This window comes from Apiospora phragmitis, assembly GCF_038363925.1.
Source record: "Apiospora phragmitis strain CBS 135458 chromosome Unknown utg000006l:1.0-5683423.0:1.0-5690449.0, whole genome shotgun sequence".
NCBI classification, from domain to species: Eukaryota; Fungi; Ascomycota; class Sordariomycetes; order Amphisphaeriales; family Apiosporaceae; genus Apiospora; species Apiospora phragmitis.
Window position 1 is genome coordinate 4,890,956 of NW_027117404.1, and position 25,885 is coordinate 4,916,840.

General features: G+C 54.8%; 7 protein-coding genes across 7 annotated transcripts; all 7 read right to left on the reverse strand.

Moving 5' to 3' along the window:
- Positions 1–199: 199 nt before the first annotated feature.
- Positions 200–4,216, reverse strand: PG994_006717 (uncharacterized protein; the record flags this gene model as incomplete). Its single annotated transcript, XM_066858126.1, has 6 exons — positions 200–992; positions 1,058–2,272; positions 2,332–2,449; positions 2,922–2,928; positions 3,206–3,592; positions 3,749–4,216. The coding sequence occupies 6 exons, from the start codon at positions 4,214–4,216 to the stop codon at positions 200–202; spliced, it is 2,988 nt and encodes a 995-aa protein (XP_066717395.1).
- Positions 4,217–5,539: 1,323 nt separating this feature from the next.
- PG994_006718 (uncharacterized protein) lies at positions 5,540–6,957 on the reverse strand (the record flags this gene model as incomplete). The annotated part of the gene is given in 3 exon segments (XM_066858127.1): positions 5,540–5,662; positions 5,679–6,675; positions 6,788–6,957. The coding sequence occupies 3 exon segments, from the start codon at positions 6,955–6,957 to the stop codon at positions 5,540–5,542; spliced, it is 1,290 nt and encodes a 429-aa protein (XP_066717396.1).
- Positions 6,958–7,641: 684 nt separating this feature from the next.
- PG994_006719 (gamma-glutamyl phosphate reductase) lies at positions 7,642–9,132 on the reverse strand (the record flags this gene model as incomplete). The annotated part of the gene is given in 4 exon segments (XM_066858128.1): positions 7,642–8,275; positions 8,289–8,532; positions 8,610–8,678; positions 8,829–9,132. 4 exon segments carry the CDS (start codon positions 9,130–9,132, stop codon positions 7,642–7,644), a joined length of 1,251 nt encoding a protein of 416 aa, XP_066717397.1.
- A 531-nt stretch (positions 9,133–9,663) lies between these two features.
- On the reverse strand, positions 9,664–10,629 carry PG994_006720 (OTU domain-containing protein 2; the record flags this gene model as incomplete). The annotated part of the gene is made up of 1 exon (XM_066858129.1): positions 9,664–10,629. The coding sequence occupies one exon, from the start codon at positions 10,627–10,629 to the stop codon at positions 9,664–9,666; it is 966 nt and encodes a 321-aa protein (XP_066717398.1).
- A 1,198-nt stretch (positions 10,630–11,827) lies between these two features.
- PG994_006721 (uncharacterized protein) lies at positions 11,828–15,989 on the reverse strand (the record flags this gene model as incomplete). The annotated part of the gene is made up of 4 exons (XM_066858130.1): positions 11,828–12,870; positions 12,930–13,530; positions 13,564–13,610; positions 13,631–15,989. 4 exons carry the CDS (start codon positions 15,987–15,989, stop codon positions 11,828–11,830), a joined length of 4,050 nt encoding a protein of 1,349 aa, XP_066717399.1.
- Positions 15,990–24,350: 8,361 nt separating this feature from the next.
- PG994_006722 (uncharacterized protein) lies at positions 24,351–25,076 on the reverse strand (the record flags this gene model as incomplete). The annotated part of the gene is made up of 2 exons (XM_066858131.1): positions 24,351–24,443; positions 24,546–25,076. The coding sequence occupies 2 exons, from the start codon at positions 25,074–25,076 to the stop codon at positions 24,351–24,353; spliced, it is 624 nt and encodes a 207-aa protein (XP_066717400.1).
- A 52-nt stretch (positions 25,077–25,128) lies between these two features.
- PG994_006723 (uncharacterized protein) lies at positions 25,129–25,793 on the reverse strand (the record flags this gene model as incomplete). The annotated part of the gene is made up of 2 exons (XM_066858132.1): positions 25,129–25,364; positions 25,526–25,793. 2 exons carry the CDS (start codon positions 25,791–25,793, stop codon positions 25,129–25,131), a joined length of 504 nt encoding a protein of 167 aa, XP_066717401.1.
- Between the last annotated feature and the right edge of the window lie 92 nt (positions 25,794–25,885).

A 25,885-nucleotide genomic window follows, 5' to 3' on the forward strand; every position in this document is an offset into this window, starting at 1 on the left:
AGTCAGCACATAACAAGCTTGAGGCACAAACTCACTGGTCCTAGAGCAAAGAAATGCAGCAGTCGACTTGTGGCCAGGACGTTGTATTATTTCCAGTAGAGTACCTCGTAACGCTGTGCACGATAGTCCTTCCGAAAAAGAAGATACTACTTGCTTTCTATGACATACGCTCACAACCTACAATGGTCTCTCGTCTCACTTAGTCCGTTATGGCGGCACACCTGTCGAGAGACTCCGTACTGTTCGCGGGAGCGGCCGCAGTGAGCTTCCTACCGGGTCGCTTCTTCCGCTTGGTGGTGGTTACGCCTGCTCCTGCGGGCGCTTCGCGCACCCATCGAGCCACGGCTTCCGCACGCTCAGTGAGAATGGGATACTCGCGGCCATCATCTACCGCCCACCGCTTTTGTGAAGGAACAACTGGCGAAGATGCCGAGTTACCGTTAGCGTTGGTGGCGTTGGCGGCGTTCGCATTCGCGTTGGCGAGATCAGCCTCGGCCCTCCGCTGGCGTGCAAGTATGGCAGCCTTGAAGCTTGCCTCATCGTGAACACGTTCATCTTCTAAAGCCTCTACAATAGCCTTGTGCTGCATGACCTTTTTGCGTTCTTCTTCCTCCGCCGCTGCCGAGCTTTTCCCTCCAGTTATGGCAAGAGCGTTGGCATTTGCTGTAGCTGCTGATACATATCCATCAAGCGACATTTGGGTTGGGAGAGGCGCCGGGGCGCAAAGAAACTCCCATGAAGTGGACAGCTCAATCCAGTTCTCCGCACGACGCAACACCTCAATCCAATCAGCCCTGGCTGGAGACCTACTCGCTTGAAACACTGGATAGCCGTCTGCAAGCCTCGCTAAGCGAGCAACCATATGGGCGTGACGTTGAAGCTCCTTGGACGACGTCTGGATAAGTGCGTGGCAAAGAAGCAACGAATGCAGCGCGTCGGTGAGAAGTGGGTGGTAAGTGACCATTTCTGTCGTGCTTGGGAGATTTTCCGGGCTAGATGCCGTAACAAGGTCCGTAGACGGGTAAGGGGAAGATATGCTGGGGGTGTCGCAGAGAACAGCTCATGAAGTCTGTAAACCTTGTGGGGCTCGAGTCCATCAGTGGGGGTAGTAGGGTCTTGAGCAAGATTCTGGCCGCGATAGCGTCGGCCCCGGTTGTTGGCCTGGTTGACCTGCCGTGTGAAGTCATCGGAGAGCTCGATAGGCATGTCTGGGGAGTAGTGAAGTTCCTCAAGATAAGCCATGTAGTCCCTCAGAGCACGCTTCGCATAAAGCCTCACCGACTTCATATTGCGACTCTCCTTTTCAGATGGTTCATGCGATGTTGCGCTAGCACCTTGGGTGGTCTGCTCACCCGCACCGTTCGTACTCCCAGTCGCATCGGGGCTCTCAACCTCGGACACCGAACCCTTGGGTGTAGTCTCGCCCGCAAACTCCGGCAGGGATGGCTCTACATGATCGCATGCTAGTGTGAGGTAGCAACCTGCGCGTTGGAACAGGATCTGCACTTCCGTACTGCTTGGCTGGTCGCGCTCATCTAATGAGGGTAATTCCCGGCGTCTTCCATTCCTCCTCTCAAGTTGCTTGTTCTCATAGACCGGCTTGTGTGAGGGCTGGTGGAGCCGGAAGACACTCAAAGCAGAGGTCAAATCGCGGGCCGCGCCTTCAAAATCCTCCTTGAACATGCGCACGATGGCTCGGGTCCTTAGAGGCTCGCAATCAGCTGGCCTCTGGCCAATGATGGAGTCCAGCGTGTGGAGGTCCGTACATTCGGCGAGCTGTCTGCTCGGGATCTTCTCATGGAAGAAGTTGACATAGTTGGCGTCGGGGTCGTTCGGGAGCCTCTGCATCACCAGCGCCGCCACATTCTCGAGGGTCGAGGTGGATTGCATAGTGGCGACGCTGGAGGCGATCTCGTCTATGTGATAGGCCTTGGAGAGTTTTTGGGTTGCTTGCTCTCGTAGTTTGTGCCGCCGCTCAGGACTGAGTTTCATACCACCTTGCCCGAAGCCTAAGCCTAGAGCGGCCATTTGATGGGCGGCTCCCCCGGCCAGGGAACTCGTCTTGGGCGAAGTGGTGATGCCATTAGCAGCCCGTACAGCGAGATCGGTGGCGCTGTCCACCAGTTGTCGAATATTGACGAGATCGTAGAAGACGGCGGGGTCGACGGGCCGGGGCAGGGGCATGTAGTAATTCGCATTCGCTAAAGTCTCGAGGACTTCCAGAGGCAGTTGCAACCACGGTCCATGAAACGAGGATATGTAACGCCAATGTCTGAAGCCATCATGTTAGAATCGCATTGGCGCACATTTGCAGTTGCAATCATTACTCACTTGTTGCGGCAAATGACCAGGGCTGGAGATGGGGGCGCTGTCGCAGCAGCTCCCTTGGCGCCTTTTTTGGTGTTGGCATTGGAGTCCACCGATGGGCTCGACGCATCGGCGAGGCCTTCTGGTTCTTTTTAGGCATTGCGGAGGGGTGCTTTTGCGGGATTGGCGGTTGGGTGATGCAAGAAGCAATGCGGCGACTATGTCTTCATGATTCTCGACATGACTTGGGCGAAGGACTATGCAATGCGACAAGCGACAGCCAGTGTGTTCGGATTGGTACGTAAGTAAGTAATTAAGAATGCGATAGGTCCCTCAGAGTTCGGATTCGAACTCGATTCGACTAGACTGGACGTTGTCGCAAAGTGCCCCGATAAGCTCCAGTCCGAGTCCCAATAGGTTGGTGACTCTCTTGGCCCGCTGGTGGATGATTAACCGGGCCTAGAGGGCACTGTACTGGCACTAAAAAGACACTGGAACGGAACTTTTGGGCGGGCATGAAATCGAATAATAGCCCACTATCACCACGTGATCTGCACCTGCAGGTACCCGAAGCTGGGACCCCTCAGAAGACCAGACCATGACTGGAGCTTTACCTTCTTCCTACGAATCCTATAGATGACTTGGCTCAATCCTCCGTTCGATCACCCATGTGTTAACATGCACTACAGAAGTTTACCACGCCTTGATGAATCGGAAGTAACAACCTCTGTCTGACCAATGCTAGAACTATATCCTGCCAGTGATGACGATAGATTGAATATGGCTAAGCCACAGGTAGGCTCGCGGGCGCTACTGCTCAAGGGCTACTGCCCACACGCGCCAACTGGGCATCAGACATGTACAGCCCCCGCCTCCCGCACCGGTGCAGCCCGCTCACGACGCGGTTGTAGTACTTGATGGGCGCCGTGGCCGACTCGAAGGCGTAGTGCGCCTTGCTGCACACCCAGCGTGGGTACTCGGCGTCGCCGACAAACTTGGCCAGGATGTAGCGCTCCGCCTCGAGGCTCTTGGCGTCGAGGTGCCACGCCAGGTCCCAGTTGAGCCGCAGGAACTCGACCACGAGGCCGTCGTTGTCGCACTCGCCCACGCACCGCTTGAGCTGCTCGGCCTGCTCCCGCGGGAAGTCCGCGTCGTGCGCCGCCTGCAGCTCGTCGATGCTCTGGACCAGGACGGCGCGCGAGAGGTGCTCGTATCTTCGTCCCTCCAGCTTCTCCGCCAGAGCCATTCGAATACTGCGATCTTGATGCCCAGAGACCCCAGTTCCCTGGCTACGGGGAGGATGGCATCGAGAAGTGCAATGTCTCGCTTGAAGGTTTTCTTCATGATATCGGCTAGAGGCATCTAGGGACCCTGAATTAGCATTTGCCGCACTGGCGGGCAAGCGTTAAGCGGGATCTCGGGGGCGTATATATATACATACCCTACGACGGAGGCGTTTGAGGAATACCCTGACCTCTCTTTCGTCTCGGATGGGGTGCCCGATCTGAGAAAGCTGCCGGACCATTTGATCGCCTCCCGACTTGGCCTGCTTCGGATTCAGCGCCTTATTGTACGTGAAATACCCCCACATGAGGACCATCTTGAGGAGGTTGAGGGCGCAGGCCCGCGCCGCCTTCTCCGGAAAGTCGCAGAGCGAGCCCATGATACGCTCGTAGACGGGGCCGATGACCAGGTCCTCGACCCGCCGCGACGCCTCCTTGGCTTTCTGTCGCAACGCGGCCCGCCGCGCGATCCAGACGGTCCACTCGTCCGGCTGCCACAGCGTGGGCGCCGTCGACGCCGGGCTGCCGCACGAGGACCAGAAGGAATGGATGGAACTGTGGCCGTCGCTGTTGACACGCCCCAGCTCGCGACGAGTGTACTGGTCGATGTCGCTGCCGCTAGACATGGTGCCGGCTGTTGCTATCACAGATGTTGTATATATATCCGACGGGGAATCCTGAGCAGCCAGCCACTCATTCTCATTTCGTGGAAGACAGTTGTGATGGACAGATCATGGGGGCTTTTATTTATTTTGCAGTCCTTAGCCTGCCATACATCATCTACGGAGTCATCTAGGTTGGTAGGATTGCGGATCTGTGCTCCTGCACGTCCAGGGGCTCTCTGTTCTGGATGCAGGAATGAAGTCAGAGCGACACCAATTTTGCTATGAGGCGGAAGTTTGTTTGAAAAAGGCCCGCTTCCTTTTCGACGTTTGACATATCAACATGCGTTCCCAAAAGTTTCAATCAGAAGATTCGATGCCGGCCAAGCAGTATTGACAGTGGCGGACACCTCTGCACAAGGGACTATCCCAGCCTTCCGCTGCATTCGACAACGGCTCGATCCTGAACACTAAATCACTTTGAATTCCTTGACACCTGTCACCGACGGTTCCAGCGACGTCTTGCCAGCGCCACGTTTCTGAACTCTGCGAATTCCGTCATATAGAGTTGTAGGTTCCTGAGAGACGAACCATGGAAGCTGAACCATCTAATCTCATGTCTGGTGGAGATCAACATATGCATAGAAAATACGCCAGGCATATGCAACATACTCAAATATACGCCGGCAATACCACTACAGTATTTATGTCCCACCTCTGGCTGCATGTTACAGCAGAGCCCCTCCCTATGCCTAATGCTTTCGCGTGTTTATTGCGTCGTCGCTACGTAGGTAACATGCATCATCCGCTCCACCAACGACATCCCACCAACGTCATGGTAGAGGTGCAGCCACCTTCACAGGCAACTCATATGTAAATCTAACACAGCCCGATCATGCATTACGAAACGATGCTCTGGAACTTCGAACTTTGAACTTTGATTTCTATGGAAGTCCTTATTGGCATTGTTGTTACTTCTTGCCTTATCACACTTGTCAACCGCCCAGGATGGCGTGCTGCCTTCCAGGAAGACGTCATGCCCATGGAGGATGAGGCTCAAACGAGAGGCATGTTGACTTGGGTTCTTCAGAAGATCTTCATAGGAGTACCCTTGGTGGGTGGCTGCGTCTGCTTTGCAAATGAGACATGAGATCTTGATCCTACATGGTAAAACGGAAGCCCCCGATCATGTAAGTGATATCCTGCAGTGACCTGTCCAAATCTGTGTAATGGATAACCCCTCATGGGTTCTTCAGTAGCATTCAGTGGTCTAACATCCATCAGAATACTTTATGGTGCCTTCTGCAAAAGTGCATATGCCCCTATGGCAAACAAGAAATCCCATCCTCACAACAAAAACGCCATCCCCTCCTCCGCCCTCGTCTCGCCCTTGCCCAACCTCTCCCACCCGCCCGCCACCGCCTCCATCCCCACCCCCCAGCGCACCCGGAACCCCCTCACCCCTCCCCCCTTGAACCCCGCGTACGCCGCGCCCGTCCCCCTCGAAGACCGCCTTGCGCCCGTCCCGGGCCGCGGCCCGCTCCCTCAGATCGCCCGTGTTGACCTGGATGAACCACGGCTTCTCCTCCTTCCCTTCTTTCTCATCTTCTTTGGGCGCGAAGAGCTTCAGCACGTCTTCCGGCGAATGCTCGCCCGCCTCGGACCCGATGCCCACCAGCAGGAACCGGCCGGGCCGGCAGAGCTTCCGGAAGGCTGCGGCCCAGTTCTTCCCGACGCCCGCGCGGCCGCCGCAGTCGATGAGGATCACCTTGTCGCCGGCGCCCGCATCGACGCCCAACTTGGTCCGCAGAAATTCCGCGTCAGGTGTCTCCGCCGTTGTCGAAACGGTGACATCGTACAAACCCGTCCCCTGAACGAAGTCGCGCGACGCCTCGCTCGCAGCCCCGACGACCCGCTTCGGCCCGCCGTCGGCACCCCCCTTCTTCTTCCGCTGCAGCTCATACGCCATCCCCAGCGCCGTCTTAGACGCCGGCGCCAGCAGCACCACCGTCGCGCCCGCCAAGTCAGCCATCTCCTTCGTCCAGGGCGTCTGCGCGGGCGCGTCGGGCCCGAGGCCCGGGTGCACGGGGTCCCGGGCGTCGAACATGTACTGAGCGACGAGGTGGCCGCACTCGAAGATGGCGTAGAAGAGGGCGTCGAAGCCGAGGCAGTCGTCGATGACGACGGACGCTTCTCTGCTGTTGCTGTTTCCAGGATCCTGGTCCTGTTGTTTTTCGATGCTGGCGCGCAGCTGCGCCGCGACGTCGGAGTTGCGGTCGACGGTGAAGTAGCGGTTGTAAAACGGCATGAGCCGGGCGCGGTACGCGCTGGTCGCCACGAGATGCCCCGCGACCTCCTCGTCGACGCGGAACTCGACGTCCTGGGCCAGCGTCGCGAGCGGCAGGTACCCAAAAACAAAATCGCCCTTCCCGGGCCCGCCCTGCGGCAAGCTCGAGTCCAGCACCTCGGCCCACCCCCACGCGCTGACACGGCCGTACTTGTTCGAGTCGTCGTAGGGGCCGGCGTCAGCCCCCCGGCGGGTAGCGGGTGCGCGTCCCACCAGTGGACCAGAAAGCCCAGGGCCGCGTAGGTGACGTTGTTGTGGGTGAGGGAGACGACGCGGGTCCGGAGGCGGAGCGCGGACGGCGCGGCGAGGGCGGGTAGGGCACCGTGGCGGGGACGGGGACGAGGGCCTGGGTGAAGTAGTGGGCCTTCTCCAGGACCTGCATCACGGGGACTTCGGCTTCTTGGTTGGAGGAAGCCATGATGACAGCGCGGGGTGTGCGGGTGTGCTTGTGAGTGTGTTTATGGGGAATTACAGCGGCGAGAAGGAATAATTTGTTAAAATATGAAACGAGGTCCGCCAACAGGGCCAACGCTATAAATGTACCCCGAGTGCCCCGGGTCCGTTTGCTATTCTTTCTGCCTTGCTTGTCTAGTTGGGTTGTTGGTTGTCCTACCAGGGGTGCTTGCATATGCGTGCTGACGACGCGGGGCACTTCGCTTATTGATATACGAACTCCGCGCTGATCAGTCCCGCGGGGCTGAAGACCACGACGGGATCGATCTATGACACGTCAGAGCGCGGCTGTTTTTCTGGTAGTGGGATGAATCACGCCGAAACCACGCCGTAGCGGGTGGAGCGATGGAGTGCGAGACTCTCATTCTTGGCATCCACTTTGCTCCGATGGAGATGTCGGCGATAATCGAGGAAAGGAATTCAACTCCGGTGAAACAATCCGAGCGGTAGGCAGTATTTCAGAAATCTTCATAGTGGTGTGTGGCATAACCGTTCATTCCTCGTGTATCTCCTCTCCCGAGTTATGTTGATCTGCTTTTCCTTTTCTACATCCAACCCAATTTTATCCCATGGTATGATCCAGACTCCAACGCCGCATCCAACCAGGAAAGGTCTCATCCATCCCCCAGAATCGGAATCAGTTCACAATCTACAACGGCAAGCGCTCGTGCAAGAAGTGCTTTTTCCCGTCGCCCTCGCCGTACGCCCCGGCCACCTGGCCGCGCCCGCGGATCTTGTACTTGTAGATCATGAGCCCCTCGAGCCCGACGGGCCCGCGCGAGTGGATCTTGTTGGTGCTGATGCCGACCTCGGTGCCGAAGCCGTAGCGCATGCCGTCGGCCATGCGCGTCGACGCGTTCCAGTACGTGCCCGCCGCGTCGACGCTGTTCATGAACCGCTCCGCCAGCTCTGGTGAGCTGGTCAGGATCGCGTCCGTGTGCTTGGAGCCGTGCGTGTTGATGTGCGCGACCGCCTCCTCGAGCCCGACCACCGTCTTGACCGCCAGCTCGAGCGCCAGGAACTCCGTTTCGAAGTCAGCGTCCTTCGCGTCCACGATCTTGTCGCCGTGCTGCGAGGCGAAGCTGGCCTTGGCGAGCGCCGCCTTGCTCTTGGGGTCGCAGCGCAGCAGCACGCCCTTGGCGAGCAGAGCCTCGGCGGCGGCAGGGAACAAGGTGTCGAGCGCGCTCTCTTGGACCAGGAGGGTTTCCAGGCTGTTGCAGGCGGCCGGGTAGTTGGTCTTGGAATCGACAATGACATCGGCCGCCATTTTGGGGGTCGGCCGACTGCTCCAGGAACATGGAGCACAGCCCGTTGGCGTGGCCTAGCACCGGGATCTTCGTAGATGACTTGATGTAACGGACGAGCTCGTTGCCTCCGCGGGGAATCACGAGATCAATGTACTGATCCAGGTCGAGTAACTGCGGAATGACGTCTCTCGTCGTAACGAGCTGAATAGCTCCATTAGGCACCTGGGTCTTGGCCAATGCTTCCGAGATGACCTTGGAGATGGCTTTGAAAGATTCCGTAGACTCCTTGCCACCTGGAAGATTTGTTGGATTTCAGTATACCTGATACATCTCGTAGTGTGGCGATTGTCCTGTAGCTTGTAAAACGTACCTTTCAGAATAGCCGAATTTCCCGACTTGACCGCCAACGAAGCAATGTTGGCGATGACCTCGGACGCGCCTCGAATATGATGAGCAGAACGCCGATGGGACACGTAACCCGCTCCAAGTCCAGACCCTCATCGAGCCTCGTGCGCAGCGTAACCTTGCCAACTACCAACACTTAGCTCATGCCTCCATCAACCAAACCCGAGAATAGAAGGATACTCACCAGGATCCTCCAAGTCCCGCACATCCAGAATCCCCCTCAGCATGTCCTCAAACTTCCCCTTGCGGCCCAGGTCCAGCCGGGACACGAGGCTCTGGCTGAGCGGCGCGCCGTCGGCGGCCTGCCGGCGCGCGGCCTCGAGGTCCCGGGCGTTGGCCGCGAGGATCTCGTCCCGCGCGCCCTCGAGCCCGGCGTAGATGGCCGTGAGTGCTTCATTGCGGGCGGATGCCGGCAGCGTCGACAGCACGTGGGACGCCGCCTTGGCGTCGCGGGCGGCGTCCGCAGGGGAGGCGTTGGTCATGGACATGATCCCGGATTGCTTTGTATTTTGTTTTTCCACACACACTCTCTCTCTCTCTTTCTCTTGTATCAAAAAAATGTAGATTGCAAGAAGGATGAACTTGTCACGTGTTAACAATTCAAAAGGCTTGGTCCAGGGGCCAATAGTTGCATGGTAAGGATGTACGGAGTACAGAGTAGGTAGAATAACTGAAGCGTGAGGCGGTTTAGCGGAGCACTGCTCGCATTGCTCACAATTTTCGGTGGAGCTCCGAATTCGCACTTTATTCAAGGTCACACCAAAGGTATAAGTCAACTCATCGAATTACCTGATAGGCAGACACAAGTTGTATTCGCCTACTTCAAATGTAATCAACTTTTACACAATCGCTGGAGCTTGGTGTCATTGCTAGAGAGTTCAATACTAAAATAAACGTCGGGCCCGTGGCTGAGCTTCAAGCGAATTCTCTCTGTAGCTCTTCTGGGTGTATTCTATTTGCAAAATTGCATATATATATATATCGGGGTATATTCTGCGACAAGCCGCCATACTCATCATTTAAGACGTAGCTTTCCGCAACGAATTGTAATGCTCGCCGAGCCCGTATCCATGACGGTAGTACGCCAACCATATCGTCTTGCGCTCGCCATTATCGCCACCTACTTCGCCCGGGTCGATCGTCTCGGTCCGCTGCTCCTGCACCACCTTGATCTCAACACCATACGACCGCGCCAGGGCCATCAGCTCGAGCTGCCCACCCCACTCCGCCGTATCGCGGATCCTATCCACATAGCTCGCGAAATCCTCCTCCATGAACGGCGCGAAGTCGTCCTCATGGCCCCGCATGTAATCCGTCGCGCGCCTGCGCACCGTCCGGTACGGCAGCTCGGCCGTGGTCGCGTCTGTCGTGTCTCCCAGCAGGATCGAGCACGCGCGCAGCTGGTCGGCGACGGCCGAGAACAGGCAGTGCCCGTCGGGCTGGATCTCCTTCTCGGCCAGGCCGTGCGTTTTGAACTCCTTCAGCATGTACGTCTTCTCGATCTGGCGGTGGTCCGTCATGGTGGCAGCCTCCTCTTCGGCAGCGAGGGCGGCGGCTTCTTGCTCGGCGGCGCGGCGGGCCATGCGCTCCTTCTGGCGGTTGCGCTTCTTTCCCGGCTGTTGTTGCGATTCGGCGTGGGGTTCGGATATCGAGGTTTGCTGTAGCCGTTCTGCTACGCCATTCGCAATGTTCGCTGTGTTGTTACCGCCGTTCGAGTGTTGTGGTTGGGCCGCCTCGTCGTTATTACGCTCCTCCTCTGGTTCCGCCTCGTCGACCGCCTCGTCGTTCGTCTCCCCGTTGAGCGCGGCTATCTCCTGTTGCTGCCGCTCTTTCAGCTGCAGCTCGAGTTGAGCGCACTCGTCGTTGACGCCCTTTCGCGTCTTCTTGGTCGCGTTCTTCTTCTTGCTCGTGATGCGCGACTGCAGGTCCCGTTGCTCTTTGCGGTGGCGCGCTTGGACGGTCTCTAAGCTTTCCTTCTCCTCCATTTTGTGGTGTGTAGTATATGTAGGTGTGGTTCGATATGTTCTCTCCTGGAATGACAGTCTTTCAAGAACAAGATCAAGCGAGTGTAACAAGTCCGAATCTTTAGGCGTAATTTGTTTAACGTGGGGTACATTCATCTTAATCAATTCCGCAGTTGATTGTGGGGTTACCTTGCTTGCTGATCTCAGAGCCAGAGGCCCACTTAAGAGGGGTCTGAAATAGAGCACTGTCAGGCAACTGTCCGTCACACAGTCTATGTCACCAGAGCATGTCGTTTTGGACGTTCATCGCAGATGCTGCAAGGTGACTGCTCTCTTGCGGTCATCAAGATGTATCAAGTCATGGCTCCAGAATGTTTAGAAGGAATACATTGCGTATCTTCATTAGAACTAAATACCTAAAAAGGGCCGAAGCACTGTACTGATGTAGGTAGTGTCCGAGGAAGTGTGAATGGTTGTGTACAAGAACATAAAAGTAAAACGGCGCAACCTCTCTTTCAACTCTTCCTCCGAGTTCGAGGGCCATTTTTGGTTTTGCTTGGTCCTGAGACCAAATTCCCGCCAGATTCGCATCTAAAAAACAGCCGCACTCCTTTCCTTTGCTGGGTGATCATGATATCAAGATCCCTCCCATTCCTTGATAACACTCCCTAGGCCCCCTTCCCGCCCCTCCCCCCCTCGATGTACACTGATATATAGAATTCCAACAAAGAAGAAGATGAAGAAGCAGTAAGGACCAAAAAATAAAAACAAGAGAATGCGTAGTAAGTAGCCTTAGCCTAGGCGCAGTTCATCTGCTCCTTTCTCCTCTGGCTGGCTCGAATGATCATACAAACCCCGAAAATAACTATGAGTACATGGCAAGAAAAGATTGGTAAAAGCCAGGGTCGGGAAGATACCCAGTGGCTTGGATAATGAGTGTGTCGCAAGGGAAAACGAGTGGACGGAGAGACCTCACGTGGGTGTATGGGTGGTCATGCCTCATTAACCAACTTTTTCCTCGAAACTCCCCAAACTCCAGGGGCGCTAGAGACCCAAGGGCGTAAAATGACGGCCCAGTAAAAGATGATCCATGATGCCCTGAAAGAATTGGCGGGTCATCAGGAAGAGAAATGACACGCTTGGGGTATCTTCGTCCGCACATCAACGCCGGGGAGGGATGGGTTCCTCCATATTCACTTCTTCTTCAAGTATCACTCGCTCAGAATCCCTTGAAGGGATCCTCTCGGAAGTAGTCTTCCTCTCCCCTCGTACTACTCCCCGCGTACCAGTCCGCGGTGCCGCGCGTCGTCCGGGAGTTAAAGCTGTCCCGATGGCGGCTGCGGCTTCTGCGCCGACGTACCTCCTTGCTGCGCCGCCGGGCTCGGTACTGCCTCTCGTTGCGCTCTTCGGGATGCTCCTGCACGTTGGGGAACGCCAGCGGACTGATGAATGCCTCCATGCGGACCGTCCCAATCGCCTCGAAGAAGTTGTTGCTCGGTCGAGAGGACGCCTCAGAAGTCCGTACCGACCCATTGGTGCTCATACCCCACGTGGAGGCTTGGCCAGTGCTGGATGTGACAGCGTACATGTCGGAATTCTCAGCCGTACCCACACTGATGCCAGCGTTGCTGTCACTTGCCGTATGATAGCTGCCCTGGGCGCTGGCGGCAGGTCCAGAGAAGCCACGGAACGACAAGGGTGGTGGAATGTGTCCACCCGTGTTGCTCCGCTTGCGACCATGAAGCACAACCTGATTGGCGCGCTCATGGACCCTCTCCGACGAACGTTCGTGATACCGAGGAATGAATGGCGGTTCTGCTACTTCTCTCGATAGATCACGTGCATGATTCAACGTATTCATGACGGCCTCGGGCTTGAACATGAGCTCATCTTCTAGCTGCTCGTGAGAGGCAGGCAGGGGTTCCGGCCTAACTAGGTTTGGGTGCTTTCCCTTAGCAATTCGGATGGAATCTCGGATGGTCGCCTTCTTGGTCCGTGTTGCTGGGGCTTCATAGGCGGGGGCGGAAGTCGGCTTGAGCAATGGCTGAGGAGGCACCGGAGACAATGCCTCCGGAACGGCCTGAGACGAATGTGCTAAGAAAGACAGAGACGTCAACCACAAGTAGTGCCTCTCAGACGACGTAGCCGTAAACTTGAGGGCCCGTTGAGGCGTCAGAATCAAGATGGAGCGGTTAAACAGCTGGCCTGCGCCTTTGGGGGCTGGGTTGTCGTCTTTGACGTCCAGAACCGATTGAATGCTCACTTGGAATCATCATTAGTAAAGTCAACATAGAAGAATTAGATGGGGGTAAGCAACTCACGTTTCCGGCCAGACTTCCCCATAAGGGCGCTGCCTGAAGAAGGCTGCTTGCTGCTCCAGAGGATGGCTCTCTCATAAGGAGCCAGCCAAACCCACCGCTTATGGCGGTCATTGCTGGTCTCGTCCGCCTTTGTATCGGCCATGCCAAACGACTTTCGGCGTCTGACATATTTAAACATCCATTCTCCAACCATCGTCTGTGCGATAGCATCGACAACACCCGAAGATTGTGGGCCGCTCGCAACGGTTTCGAGATTGGTGTTATCCGTGTTGGCAGTGGTCGTCGATGGCTGAGAGCGGTGTCCTCTATACCGCCCAGTCCCGTAACCTCGGCCCTTCTGAGGAGTGGTGATGTCATTCTTTGGTAGCGGAGGTAGACCTGGGCTCTCAGGTGCTTCCTCCGAAGGGGACATTGGAGGAGGCGAGCTGCCCCGGCGCCTGCTCCTTGCATTGCGTGGCATGGCTGCGGCAGACCGCGATTTGCGGATGCTATTGGCTCGGGTCCTAGAACCGCGCCGTTGGTAACCCTCGCTCGCATAAGTCGGGCTGCGCTTCCCATCGCTGGGGGCACTGGAGTTTAAGGGGGGTTGCGTGAGCTTGCCCTAGTGGGAATGGGGAATGGAGGATCGTGGGACTCTCCAAGACTTGGGCTTCTTGGGCGGCCGTGTGACGTGATGCCGCTCTGTATCAAAGCAGACTTACGCATAGCACCAGCTCGCGCAGAAGAGTTCATTGCCTTCTCGCCAGGCCGGGCTACTGAAGGCATACGACCAACGGTATCCCTGTCTTCAGCCAAGTTGTAGCTTCTGTTCACCTCGGTAGTTCCGATGTGCTTCATTGTACCCCTTCCATGTCTCGGGATGGATGGTAAGGTGTCCATAGTAGAGGTCGTAGCCGTAAAACCTCGCGACTTGTGACGGCCAGACGGTGATTTTGGTTTGGGAGCCGACAGAGCTGTCTTGAACTCACCGTCACTCACGTCACCGTCCAAGAGCTCATCACCTTCGTCAGAACTTGCGCCATCGAAACCAGCGAACAGACTGCTGATACGATGAGGTCGCCGCATTGGTGCCTTTTGGCTCGACAAGGGACCATCATCGTTGTTGCCCGGGTAAGAGTCTTTGGTTACAGGCTCAGCAGCGGATGGCGAAGCCGGAGGTGAAGAAGGAAGGCCGTTGGTGAAGCTCCGCTTCGACGTCAAACGTCGTGGGTTTCGTGGGGGCACATGGCCCAGAACTGGGGTGAAACTGCTTCCATTGTCCACGCCGGAAACCGCAGTAGGCGCACTTGGTGACACTGGTCGCGACGAGATAGCTGAGGGGTGTAGATGAGGGGGCAATCGGTCCAAACGCTTGTCCACGCGAATCTCATCCGTCTGGACGGCAGTGGAGGCGGTAGGTCTAGTCTGGATAAGAGACACTTGGCAGCCGAAGTCTTTGACGTACTCTGGCAAACGGTGCTGCTTCGGCGTCTGCGGCCGACTTGTCGGGGGATGAACGCTGATGCTCGGAATCAATAGAGGGAGCGAGTCAGGTTGTTTAGGAGAAGGCTCCTGGGCCTGTTGCTTGTCCGTTTGTGTAGCCACCGTCGACATGGGAGTCCGCAAAACGGGGAAGGTTTCGACTTGCTGCAGCTTAGGAGTTGTGGGAGGACTGAGTGGTGCCTCGACTGTTTGCGATGCTGCAGATACCATCGGCTTCGGGCGGGTTGAGGGAAGCTCGAACGGAGACGGCTTGTGGATATGTACGCGTTTCCTTCGTTGGTTAGCCTCGATCTCTGTATCGCCATGTGGCGGGCTTTCGACCTCCGTGGGCTTTTCGATCTTGATTACCAGCTCAGGGGTTGCTGGTTTGACTGGTACGATCTTCGGCGAAGGCGGTGGAGAGAACTGCACACCCGTATCTTTGTATTCGGGCTTCGGCGGTGGGGGTGTTTCGTCGTCCTCGCGGATGCCACCCTCGAGCCTATCGAGAACATTCTGGTTGATGAACATCCTGCCTCGGACCACGCTGCCGGGTCGCATCTGGCTTTCACTGCTCATGTTGCGCCGGTGAGTCCTCTGTGGAGACACTACGCTATCCCGGCTAAATTGGCGGTTGTGACGATGGTTTGAGAGAACACTTTCCCGGCCAAGAATACTCTCCCGGCCTACAATGCTTTCCCGGCCATCCGTTTCTGTCTGGTAACCGTCGGAGTCGAAATTGAGTTCATCCGCGAGGCTGGCCCCAGGAGCCTCGTTGGGAACCGTTGAGAACCGTATGCTATTCGTTAAACTGTTCGTCCGCACACTGGCAGCATCGTTGTCCTTGGCGGCTTCTTCTCTGTCGCTCTCGGGGTTGCTCTGGCGATTGAGCTGAGCATTTTGCAGGTTGGCGACCTCTTCAAGAATAGTCTTCATCCGAGTGTCGGCAACGTGCAGTCTCCTCTCATACTTGAGTTTCTCCTCCTCCCACTCATCCCTTTCTTTGGCCCACAGTTCATGCACTCTCTGGGAGTCTTCCTCGTGGCAGCGAACCTTCTTCTGTACTGTTTCCAGTCGCTTCTTGGTGTCGGCGGCGGCATCCACAGCTTCATCTCGTTCCCTAGCGAGCTCGCCCAGGGCAGAAGATGTTCCACCCTCGAGGAGAGCTAGTTGGCGCTTGAGGGACCTGTTTTCTTTCGACGTGCTGAGATGGGAAGCCTGTCCAGTCTCTTGCTCTTGTTTTGTTGAATGCAAGGCTACCTCGAGCCTTTCGATGATTTTCAGCTTGTCTTCCTGGTCCCTACGCAGATTCAAGATCTCCGACACCAGGTTGGCGTGCAGGGTCGGAGTGAACCGGCGTGGGTCGAAGACGCTGATGGGCTCTTCCGATGACATGGCCTTGGAAGATCGTTTGGCACTCTTCTCCGTTGGCATTGGCGGAGGCGATGAGCTAGTTCCTGAAGGCGTGACTGAGCGACGTGAGCGCCTCGATGCGCGTGATGATCTCCGCGATGGTGTCTGATATGGTGTGTCTGAAGGTGTTGGTAGTGATGCAGCAACGGGGCTGCTCACCTCGTCGTCCGTCTCCCATACGGCCATGATCTCTTATGGTGAGAATGACTTTGTGTCACCCTGCTAGAGTCTGATCAAGAAGCACACAAGTGCATAGGGGTCAAAGCAACCATATAGCCTATCCAATCGCGATACTTTCCTTGACTAACTTGTCTTTTTTCAGAAAATGATCCGGGCACGTCACAATATTGAATTATAATGCTTCTTTCCCCTGGTAATCAGTGGAGTGCCCTAAAACCGTTGTTGACACATGCACTGCCCCCGGCTTATAATACAACTGTCCCCAGTATTAGCATTAATGCGTCTCAATAGAAGTATCGTAGCATCGGCACTCGGAGATCCCACGAAACACACAGGGGCCAGTTTTTAGTGTTGTCCAGCTGCATTGAAATGGGTAATCGGAATTTTAGATATGGAATGGAACGATATGACCAATGATCAGTCACGCGGAGGGGACTGCCAACCACGCAAGAGCGCCCCCAGGAAGTGCAAGTACCGTCAACTATAGCAGCACATGCCATATGCAGCGATGCTACCATAGCGAGGATCTCGAGAAAGAAGACAAACTTACAGTTTTCTTTTGGGGCTAACAACGGTAGTTGCTCAAGAGTCTTGCCAGAGTTGTCGTCCAGTGTTTCGTCTCCTGATGCGGCTGTTGGGTTGGCGCGGACCAGTTCAATAGCAGGCGTTTATGCTCAAGGGGTCGACGTTTCCAGGTAACGGTTACCGGATCAGCTTGAGCTTGTGCTGACGAGAACAATAAGGCCAACGATAATGACGTGTGGGGGTCGTGTAGATATAAGTGCGAGTTGCAGCGAAGACCGGCGGAACTAGAGGAGGCCGTTGGCGCGCGATCTGCAATGGCACTCTGATCAGCCAAGTTCGTCTGAGAGCCCAGGCAGTAGATTGATTGCATGCAAAAGGACATAGAGTTGAGACAACTCAGGCACCCTCCAGTTACCCGTCTAAGACCTACGTTTTGCAGTATGCTTTGCCAGCCCCTTCGGCAACGAGGACGGGACGTAGAGAGTTGCCTTTGCGAATTCGATTCCCCGCAACAATCCAATTCGACTGAATCAGCTCAACGTCGATAAGACCCTAAGCGGACTGGAGTCTGTGTGCGTGCGTGTGGGCGACTTGGGGGGGGGGGTTAAGAGGTGTAATTGAGGTGCCTGGCCCAACGAAGGGTTGCGCAAAAAGGTCTCACCCGCGAGCGAAACAAGTCGGCAGTCGAAGAGCAGTCGTACATGGCACAGCATCCAGGGGAGACTTGCACGAGCACGGTTAACAAGAGCTTCCGTCAATGGCCTGTGAAACGTAGCAGAGAAAAGAAAAGATGATTGAACTCGTGGAGAGAGCTTCCAAGCAAGCAAGGGACCTAGAATGGAAGAGTGCGCGCTAGTTGTAATGATAATATCCACTGCTTTGCCCACTCCAGACGGCCGGCCCAGATCCAAGTATCATTTGCGACGAACGAAGGGATAGTAGTGATGCGGATATTGTACGCATCAGTGGGCAAGTACTACGGTACTGCAGGTGCTGCGGCCCATACATAAGCGTGATAAATAGTGGTATGTACTCCAGGTGTTCCTAGATGCACAGAACCTGCTTCCCTACCACCTACTGCCCAACGTGATGGCTCTCGGTTGAAATGCCGGGGTGGACAAGGATACCTTGGATATGTACCAGGTTGATGTGCAGGTCACTGGTCATTGCAGTATGCGGCACGCAACTTGGCACCTTGCAGCGAATACAGTACAGTAGCGTGGCCCGTGGGTGTGCCGCGACGAGATCAGAGCGCGGAGTTCGCTTGCGATCGATAAATAATTGATTGCGACTGATGAAGTGGGCGAGGAAAAGTTGGAGTCTTCGGGGCAGACATAACTCACCATGTGCCTTGTTGTCTCCTACCTGACTTTAAATTTGTCAAGTCGATATCAATTAAATAAGGTCTCGCGGCTATGTACGGAGTACAGTCATTGGTATGCAACTCTCTTTCTTTTCTGCATCAATCAATCATACATACCTGCATGAACATGCATCCTCTAAAGGCAGGTTGTTAGTGTCTGCCACGGATTGCTTGCCGTAAAGACTGCAGAGTTTTGAGACCATGGCTTCCTCGATGAAATGAAGGCCCCCATGGTGCTGCAACGTTGTGTCTCTACGCTCAGAGTCTCTGATGAATTTCCCAACGAGTCTTATCCATTTCGAGTCTGGTGGCTCTTGCCCAGCCATGCTGAGAGTGGACGAGCTAAGGAATCGTCAGGGGTAGGTATTCCCAGAGCGGCGGATAGTAAGCAAGTACCAACTTACTGAGTGCCAGGGGTTTCACTAATAGGACCCTGGAATTAACAGGTGATTGCCCGAGAGAGAAAAAAGGAGACGAGGCTGCTATCCAAACATACGAGTGGTATGAGCCAACAATTCAATGGAAGGTTCTCTCAATCCAACGGATTCTACCGGAGAGCGGAGAGAGGATCACTACCCCATGACTGCGAGATACGCCTGCAGACTCGAGTCTAAGGCATCTACAGCCAATTGATGCATGATGCATCACGTACTCGTATGCAAGTACGACTCAGCGACCTACTATACTTCGTACGCCTCCACTAGCCACGCACGACCAAGGACAGAAGATGTCACGACCGCTTCGATTCGGCCAGGCAGGACGACCGAGCGTGTGATTTGAGTGCAGCATATCTGTCCGGTCGCGCCGCAGCGTTACAATTCCCTCGCCATGTTCCATAGGCTAGTCTTGGGAGGAATCACTTCCCATGCGGCCACACGGCTAAGCCCAATGCGAATGAGGCTTTTCAGGTGACGTCGAATAGGAATCCGGGTCCATTTCAGCGCGCAATTTCTCAAGCGCCGATCGTATTGGCTCGACTCTCGAATGAGGAGGAGAGAGCCCCCCGGTCCGTCAGTGCAAGCCAATGGTTCCACTCCTCTCTCTCTGCTGCTTGCCATTTTGGGCAAGCACCCCTGCAGCATCTTGCATGGCTGCACGAACATCCATCGCGGAGCACACCATGAACACATGTACTTCGTATAGCAGATAACGAAGTCTCCGAATCGGCCGCTGTCTCTGTCTGTGTGATATTTGTGATCAAAGCACAAGCATTCAGCTACGATATGCAGTGACAACCTGTAATGGGCGAATAAGATAGGATTACGGTAAAGCACTGGATAAATTACTCGGCTGTACATACATCAACACATACGTAATCGGCAACTTGAAGATAGCAAGTATGTCGTAGGCAGAAAGGGCAGATCCTCCGTATGCAGGCACTAAATTGGCCTTGCGCGGGATGATCAACCTCAAACGACTTTGGGCGAGATAAGTTGCACCTGGAAATTAGCAAGTGCCAGCGGCGTGCAGTAGTCACACATTTAAGGCGTGGGATGGCTGTCTTTGGGCTTCGACGCAGAAGATTCGCAGCCGGTCAGCTTGGGGGGAGAGTAACGTCTCAAGCTAGGTCCGGGAAATATCCTATTACAATAAACGTCGTGCGCGGCTCAACTGTCCCGGGGCTTACGATGGCTTATTATCATGCCTAACGAACGACCTTATTGGGAACGCCACTAAGAACTGACGGCGCCCGTGTGATACACTCCAGTGCTATTTTGATATCTTGATTATGACATGTAGGTAATAAGTCATTTCATATTCGAGTTCATCGCTTTGCACGAATGGAGACGCAACCTACACTCATCCTCTCAAGCAATCAAAAGGGGAAGAGACAGGAGGGGGGCAAAGACCCTGATTTGTTCAGCCAGGCCGCGCCGCAAGCCAGTCCAGTCCAGTCGTTATGGTTCTGGAGAGGTGGTTGACGGATCCAAAGTGCCATACCTCCCCCTTCAGTATTCGATGTATCCGTACTCCGTGGCCTACACCTCATGCATTAATAAAGATATTGACAGTATTGACCCCACGTGCCGACAGGAACCTCCCCTCGCGAGCCATCTGTCAATGTCCGGAAACGAACAACCCACACAGCGTGCTGCACCCCCAGTCGTGGCCCACTGTGACAGCCCGCGATAACCTTGCCAGACGCTGTGCATCGGCTACACGCATCGAGTTGGCAGGTCTAAAAAGAAATCATAGCAATAAGGTTGGCTCTTGTCGGTGGACCCTACCCGAGACTGGCCTTGATCATCAACTGAAAATGGAGCACTTGAGTTCAATTGTCGTCCCATCAAATCAATCTACAATAGTCCGTGTCAATCAATCGTAACCTTTCCTGTCCAAACTTCGGTATGCAATAGGAACCTGATTTAAGTCCTTGAGAGTGTTTCGCACCGGGGCTTGACCAACACCGATTTCAGGTGAGCTTTTTCATTTGACCATCAATACCGCCAGCAAATCGGATCAACCATCAGCTGTCAAAGCAAGAGCTCAAGGCCGACTTATTTGTGGCTTTAGTCAGCGGCGCGCATGCCCTGACTCTCCTGAATCCTCTTCGCTACCAAATCGCAGCTCTCGGTATCCCATCGGACTAATTGCCCCTTTTCGACGATAGGTTGTGACGAGTATTGAGGCTTGGTCACAATTTGGGGCCTTGTGCCCAATGCAACCACCAGCGGCAAGGTCGTCAGGTACCGTTCCTCCATGTGGCTCAACTTCCTGACTTCCCAGCATCGGGCCTCTGACCTTCCCACCAATCTCCATCATTCCCGTCCCTCCGTCTCAATTAGGGTCAAGCCTTCGCACCTCGATGGGCCTAAACCCGATCCCAATAAGACTCCAGCACGCGACGTTAGTAATAAATCGAAAATTGATGAAATACAAAAACTAAGATAGTGCATAACGGGGGCGCGACGAGAGCAAAGGGAAAAAACGATGCCTATCACCGGCAAAGGAAATAACGCAACTCAGTCTAATACCATCCTAGTAAGGTCAACGTCTGTGTGTATTTTGGATCTTCGTCCGAGGTTCCATCAGATGGCACTCTATCCCAATTTTTTCAGCGACTATCAGCGCGACAGCGCGAAAAGGGATTGGACTGCGGACGAGAAAGGCGCGAGGACGGTGGACGGTGCCATCGGGATCAGGCCGTCCCAAGATTCAACTTCACCTGGATTCAAGCTCCTTCTGTGCGTCCTCACGTTTCTTCGCTGTCCGTCCGTCTTGAGATTCTGTTGCATACTTGTATTGGTTTTCGATAATCCCACTTTACCCCGGAAGCACGGTCGTCCTTTCTCTCAGGCAAACGAAACATGCAAGCGGCCTGGTTGGTTACCAGCTTTTAGGATGATCAGGTCGAGCGGCGGCGCCCCAGGCGCCCTCGCCCGGTCCCCCGCTCGCAAAGAGCTGCTATCATTATGGTGCTAAAAGCTGCAGCCAGATCACGTAAAAAAACGCCCCTCCTGAAGATGGCCATCGACAAGATCAGCCTTGGAAACAGGTTTAGCCTCTTTGACTGAGTTGTTTGCTTCTGCGGCATCATTAGGGCTGGAGCCTCTTAATCAACTTGCTATATAGCGTGGAGCGTCAGGGATTCCAAAAAAGAGAAAGGAAAAGCAATCTGGCCCATCTAGAAGGTGTTCCGTGGCTGGTTCAGTCTAGATGGAACAGCAGCAGTTTGCTGATGCTACGGAACTAAGTTAACCCCAAACAGGACCGGTTAAAGAACCATCAACATGGGCACTATCCAACCGTGCCGTGGCGGCCCGTGAGGGCCTAACCGTAAGTCTGCCTACTATCTCTCACTGGGGGCCGCCACTCATTAGCTGTAAGTTCTAGTTTAGTGAACGAACCGCTCAGTCTAATGACTTCATATACTCCGATTCCCAGTTTTGTTCCTGCCAAATTGGTCTTCTGCCTGTCTGGCTGTGAGGCGTTATGTGACCAAGCTACCAACTTGAAGCCGACTACGGTCGAAAAGTAATTGAATCACATCAATGTCCAACAGAAACCTCGTCAATCTGAAGCTCACTCATCCTTACCCAAAGCAGCGGACGGTGCTCGTCCGGTTCGTTGAAGTGCGCCGGGGCCATAATTACGTACAAACATGGATTCAGGGTAGACAGTGGACTTCTGGTTCGTTTCTCGTTCTTTTGCTTTTAGCAAGTTAGACGCGATACTGTGCATACCCGGTGCATATAATTGTTACTAATACAACACTCCTGTATTAGGTATGTTGCAGAGCAAGCACGGTGAACGTCGGCGTTCTCCATCCAGGCCGGCCCTGAGCGAGACACGAATTGGGAAGAAGAAGAAAAGGCAAGAGGAAGGAAAAAGAAAGGAGACAAGCATAAGACATAGAGAGGGAAAAGCACCTATTTGCTACCTATTTGCTACAGATAATGTGCTGACTGCATACATATGCACGTTTGATGGGTGTTGCAAAGACGAGCAAAGAAAATAGACGAGCACGTAATTACGTGACCGGATTCGCTACCAGGCCAGAATGCTGGTAACTAGAAATTACCTACCCTGGATGTTGTTGCGACGCACCAGGTTGCTGATGATGCCCTAGTACGAAAGTAAGGAGGGTGTCATTAAACGGCTCTGCTCACGCAATTTTTGACCGGAAACGGTCCTGCGAAAGAAGTCTCAGGAGGGATCAAAATCAGATCAGCCTCATCTCTCACTCCGTGTAACCGAACCAAAGCAAGACACAAAGAACCATTCGCAAGCAAGTTGTCCGAGACACAGAACGTGCCTCGTCAATATGCTTAATACAGGCCGTTGGATTTGAAGTTGCCCCCTTGCAGGCTCTCGTGTTGTGTGTGCTCTCTCGCCCCCTTTTCCACCATCAATCTCGATAAATCATATCAGGCCGTTGGTTGTTGTTGGACAGGGGGGCCATTACCAGCTCTCTGGGACCGCCACGCTGCATGCACGCAGTTACAGCAAACATACGCCTCGTACACCACCGCGGTCGGGGCGCTGGGGGGGGAGGGCCGCGTGTGGAAGCAAGGCGAGGAGGCGCCGAAGTAGATAATTGTGATGTGAGGAGCAAACTTTGTAATTCACTAACCTACCCATCGTCCCAGTCATCCTAGTTCATGACATGACTTTAAGGCAAGCTATGTAACCCAGGCAGCTGAAAGAAGGGCACCAAACCAACAAAAGACAATCGGTTAGACCTTCTCCTCCATCCCGTGTCTTCCCCGTCACCCCTGTACCCAGACTGAGGCGACCGTTATTAGTTCAGGTTTGTTAACGCAAGATGATTGAAGATTAGGGCGGGGGGCTAGAATCGCCTGATCTGATCCCCAACGATCAGTCTAGACTCCAGCTCCGGTCTCGAAGAGAGAGAGAGGGCGGGGAGTATGTGAGTGTGTGTATTTCCTTGTTTCCACCGCACACATGGCTGCATGGTCCGGGGGGTGGCCGCGAGGTTCGACCGAGGTCAGGACTTCCGTGTCTCTGATGAAGAGGGCTCAGGCCCGGCGTTCCTGACGATCATTTTACGCAAGATCAGTCAAATCCATCGGTCGGCCCTTGCATCTCTGTTCTCAGATCGCTCCGCCAGCCTTGCGCTTCCCTCCCGTCGTGCAATCAAAGTAGAGGGTCCTCTTTCATTTCTAACAAAAAACGACCCAGGGGGCTTCCAAGATAGACGAGACAGGTGTGTTTGTCTGATCAGGAGAGATCGGCAATTTCAGGACAAAGTGTGTCTAGACGGTGGAAGAAATGTTACACCGGATGGATCGGTCCGTTCGTTCATTATGACAAATTCCGAGTCAAGGTGGGATTTTGATTCACGTCGCGGGAACGCGGGTCCGGCAGCTCCCACAACGGGGTTGACTCGTTCACGGCAGTGCTAGCTCCTCAAAGTCAGACGCAAGCCATTGGCAAAGGACGAACCGATGCCATAATAAGTATTAAATAATATATGGGCTGAACGGTGAACCACGGACTGTGAACAGAAATGAACAGCTCCAGCTCCCGGAAAGTGAAACATTGATCCAGTCGCACTGGCAATTACCACCACCGTTTCTTGGTGTAAGGGGGATGATTCCTCAAGCTCGATATCTCGGAGGATTTTCATTGCTGTTGCTGCTGTATGCACCTGGGGTTGTGGAAGACTGCGGAACTGACTCGTCGTTGGGCATTCATCATGGCACGATAGCTCATGCGGCCCAAGTAGCGACTAATGCATGTTAGATATAGTGATCCAAGGGTAATCAAGGCAGTGGCAAGAAAGGAGGCATGCGTTTTGTACCTCGGTAAAAGGGTTTCTATGAGTAAGTAGACACTCCAATCTACAGTACAATGGATAGGTATGGCATGGAGGACATGAGCTCGTTTGAAGATTTCAGACCTACGCCAACTCAATGAGTGATGCGTGGAAAGTTACCAAGCCCTTGGGGTGTATATAGAAATGATATTGGTGTTTAATTTAGCCTTGCGGACGAATTCGAGTTCAGAGGAAGGAGTTAGACATCGACATGAGGTATCGTGGATGTCGACTTGCGTAACACCGCGGGATACTTTTCCAAGCTTTCGTACCACTGAATCACACTTCCAATCTGGCAAAGAGTTAGCTGATAGATTGCGAATATAACATAACGTACACATGAACAACCGGTTTGGAAGATAGATAGGGGAGAGCGAGAAAGAAACCCCCATACCAGAAATGCCCAGCTGCCAATAAACGTAGCCAGAGTAGACGCGTACTCTACGCCCTCACCCCCCTCCCCGACCGCAAACCCCAACACCCCGACGAGGTTCCACAGCCCGATGTGCCAGCCCAGCACCCGCGGCGCCGGCCGGTGCCAGCTCGGCTGCACCTCGAGCATGAAGAGGCCGCCGGACACGATGAACCCGGTGCCGCCCACCACCTGCGGCAGCCAGAAGACGCCGTTGGCCGCCGGCGTCGAGAGCGCGTTCAGGATGGGCGACAGGCCGGCGAAGGCCGAGATCCAGAACACCGTGGCGCCGGCGAACTGGGACAGGCAGGCCAGGAAGCCGATCTCGCGGAAGTAGTGCGTCGTCAGCTCGTGCCACGTGGGCCACCATTGCCAAGTCCTCCTCCCTTTCCTGCCCTGTTGTTCGTCGCCGCTGCCATCGCCAGAATCATCATCATCATCATCATCACCATCGGTCTGCGGTGTTTTAGGAGGAGAAGAGAGGAACGACCGCTTCTCGCTATGATGGTGCATGCACCGACGCGGATGCGGACGTAGGCGGAGCCGGCCACCTTCTTCGCCCCCCTCAGCAGAGAGCAGCAGCAGCAGCAGCCGCCTCGTTTTCGAGAGCCCAGCCGAAGCAGTCGGTGCGGTTCTCGTTGACGGCCTCGAGCATGAGCAGGACCGAGCCGAGCTCAAAGACGGTGGCGCCGATGAAGGCGGTGATCCCGCCGCCCAGGGTCGGCTCGCCTGCGAACGCGGAGGCTGGGTCCTGCAGCGGCAGCCAGACGAAGAAGCCGTTGATGACCCAGACCACGGATCCTAGTCAGCTTGTTAGTGTTAGAAGACATGGATTTTGCAGCGCGGAACCTCCTATCGAGAAAGTGGAAAGGGGGGAACAGAACACGGGGCTACGATGTGAAAACTTCAGAAGACCTACCAATCGTAAACATTATAGCAACGTCATATGATACGTCCCATACCAGGAGTACCGGCGTCGGTAGTAGTCTCGTCATTCGCCTGGCTCGAAGTTGGCGACAAGCTACTTCTCCTTCCATCCTCCATGGAATGCGGACGACGTTGACTGCGACGACGATGCCGCTGCGGACGCCGGACTGGATGCATGTTACTCCTGCTGGCGTCCACGAAACCCACAGTGGGATTGAGGAATGAGACAGGTCCCTTGAGATGGAGGGCATGGGACGGACAGCGGCTGAGCTTCCGCGTCCCCGGGGCAGCGTGAGGCGACATGATGTACGACGCCAGTCGATGTGTGTTTGTGTGGTAGGAATGGCGATCGTGTGTTTTTGACGTGAGAGCCCCGGTTCACGACATTGCTGCAA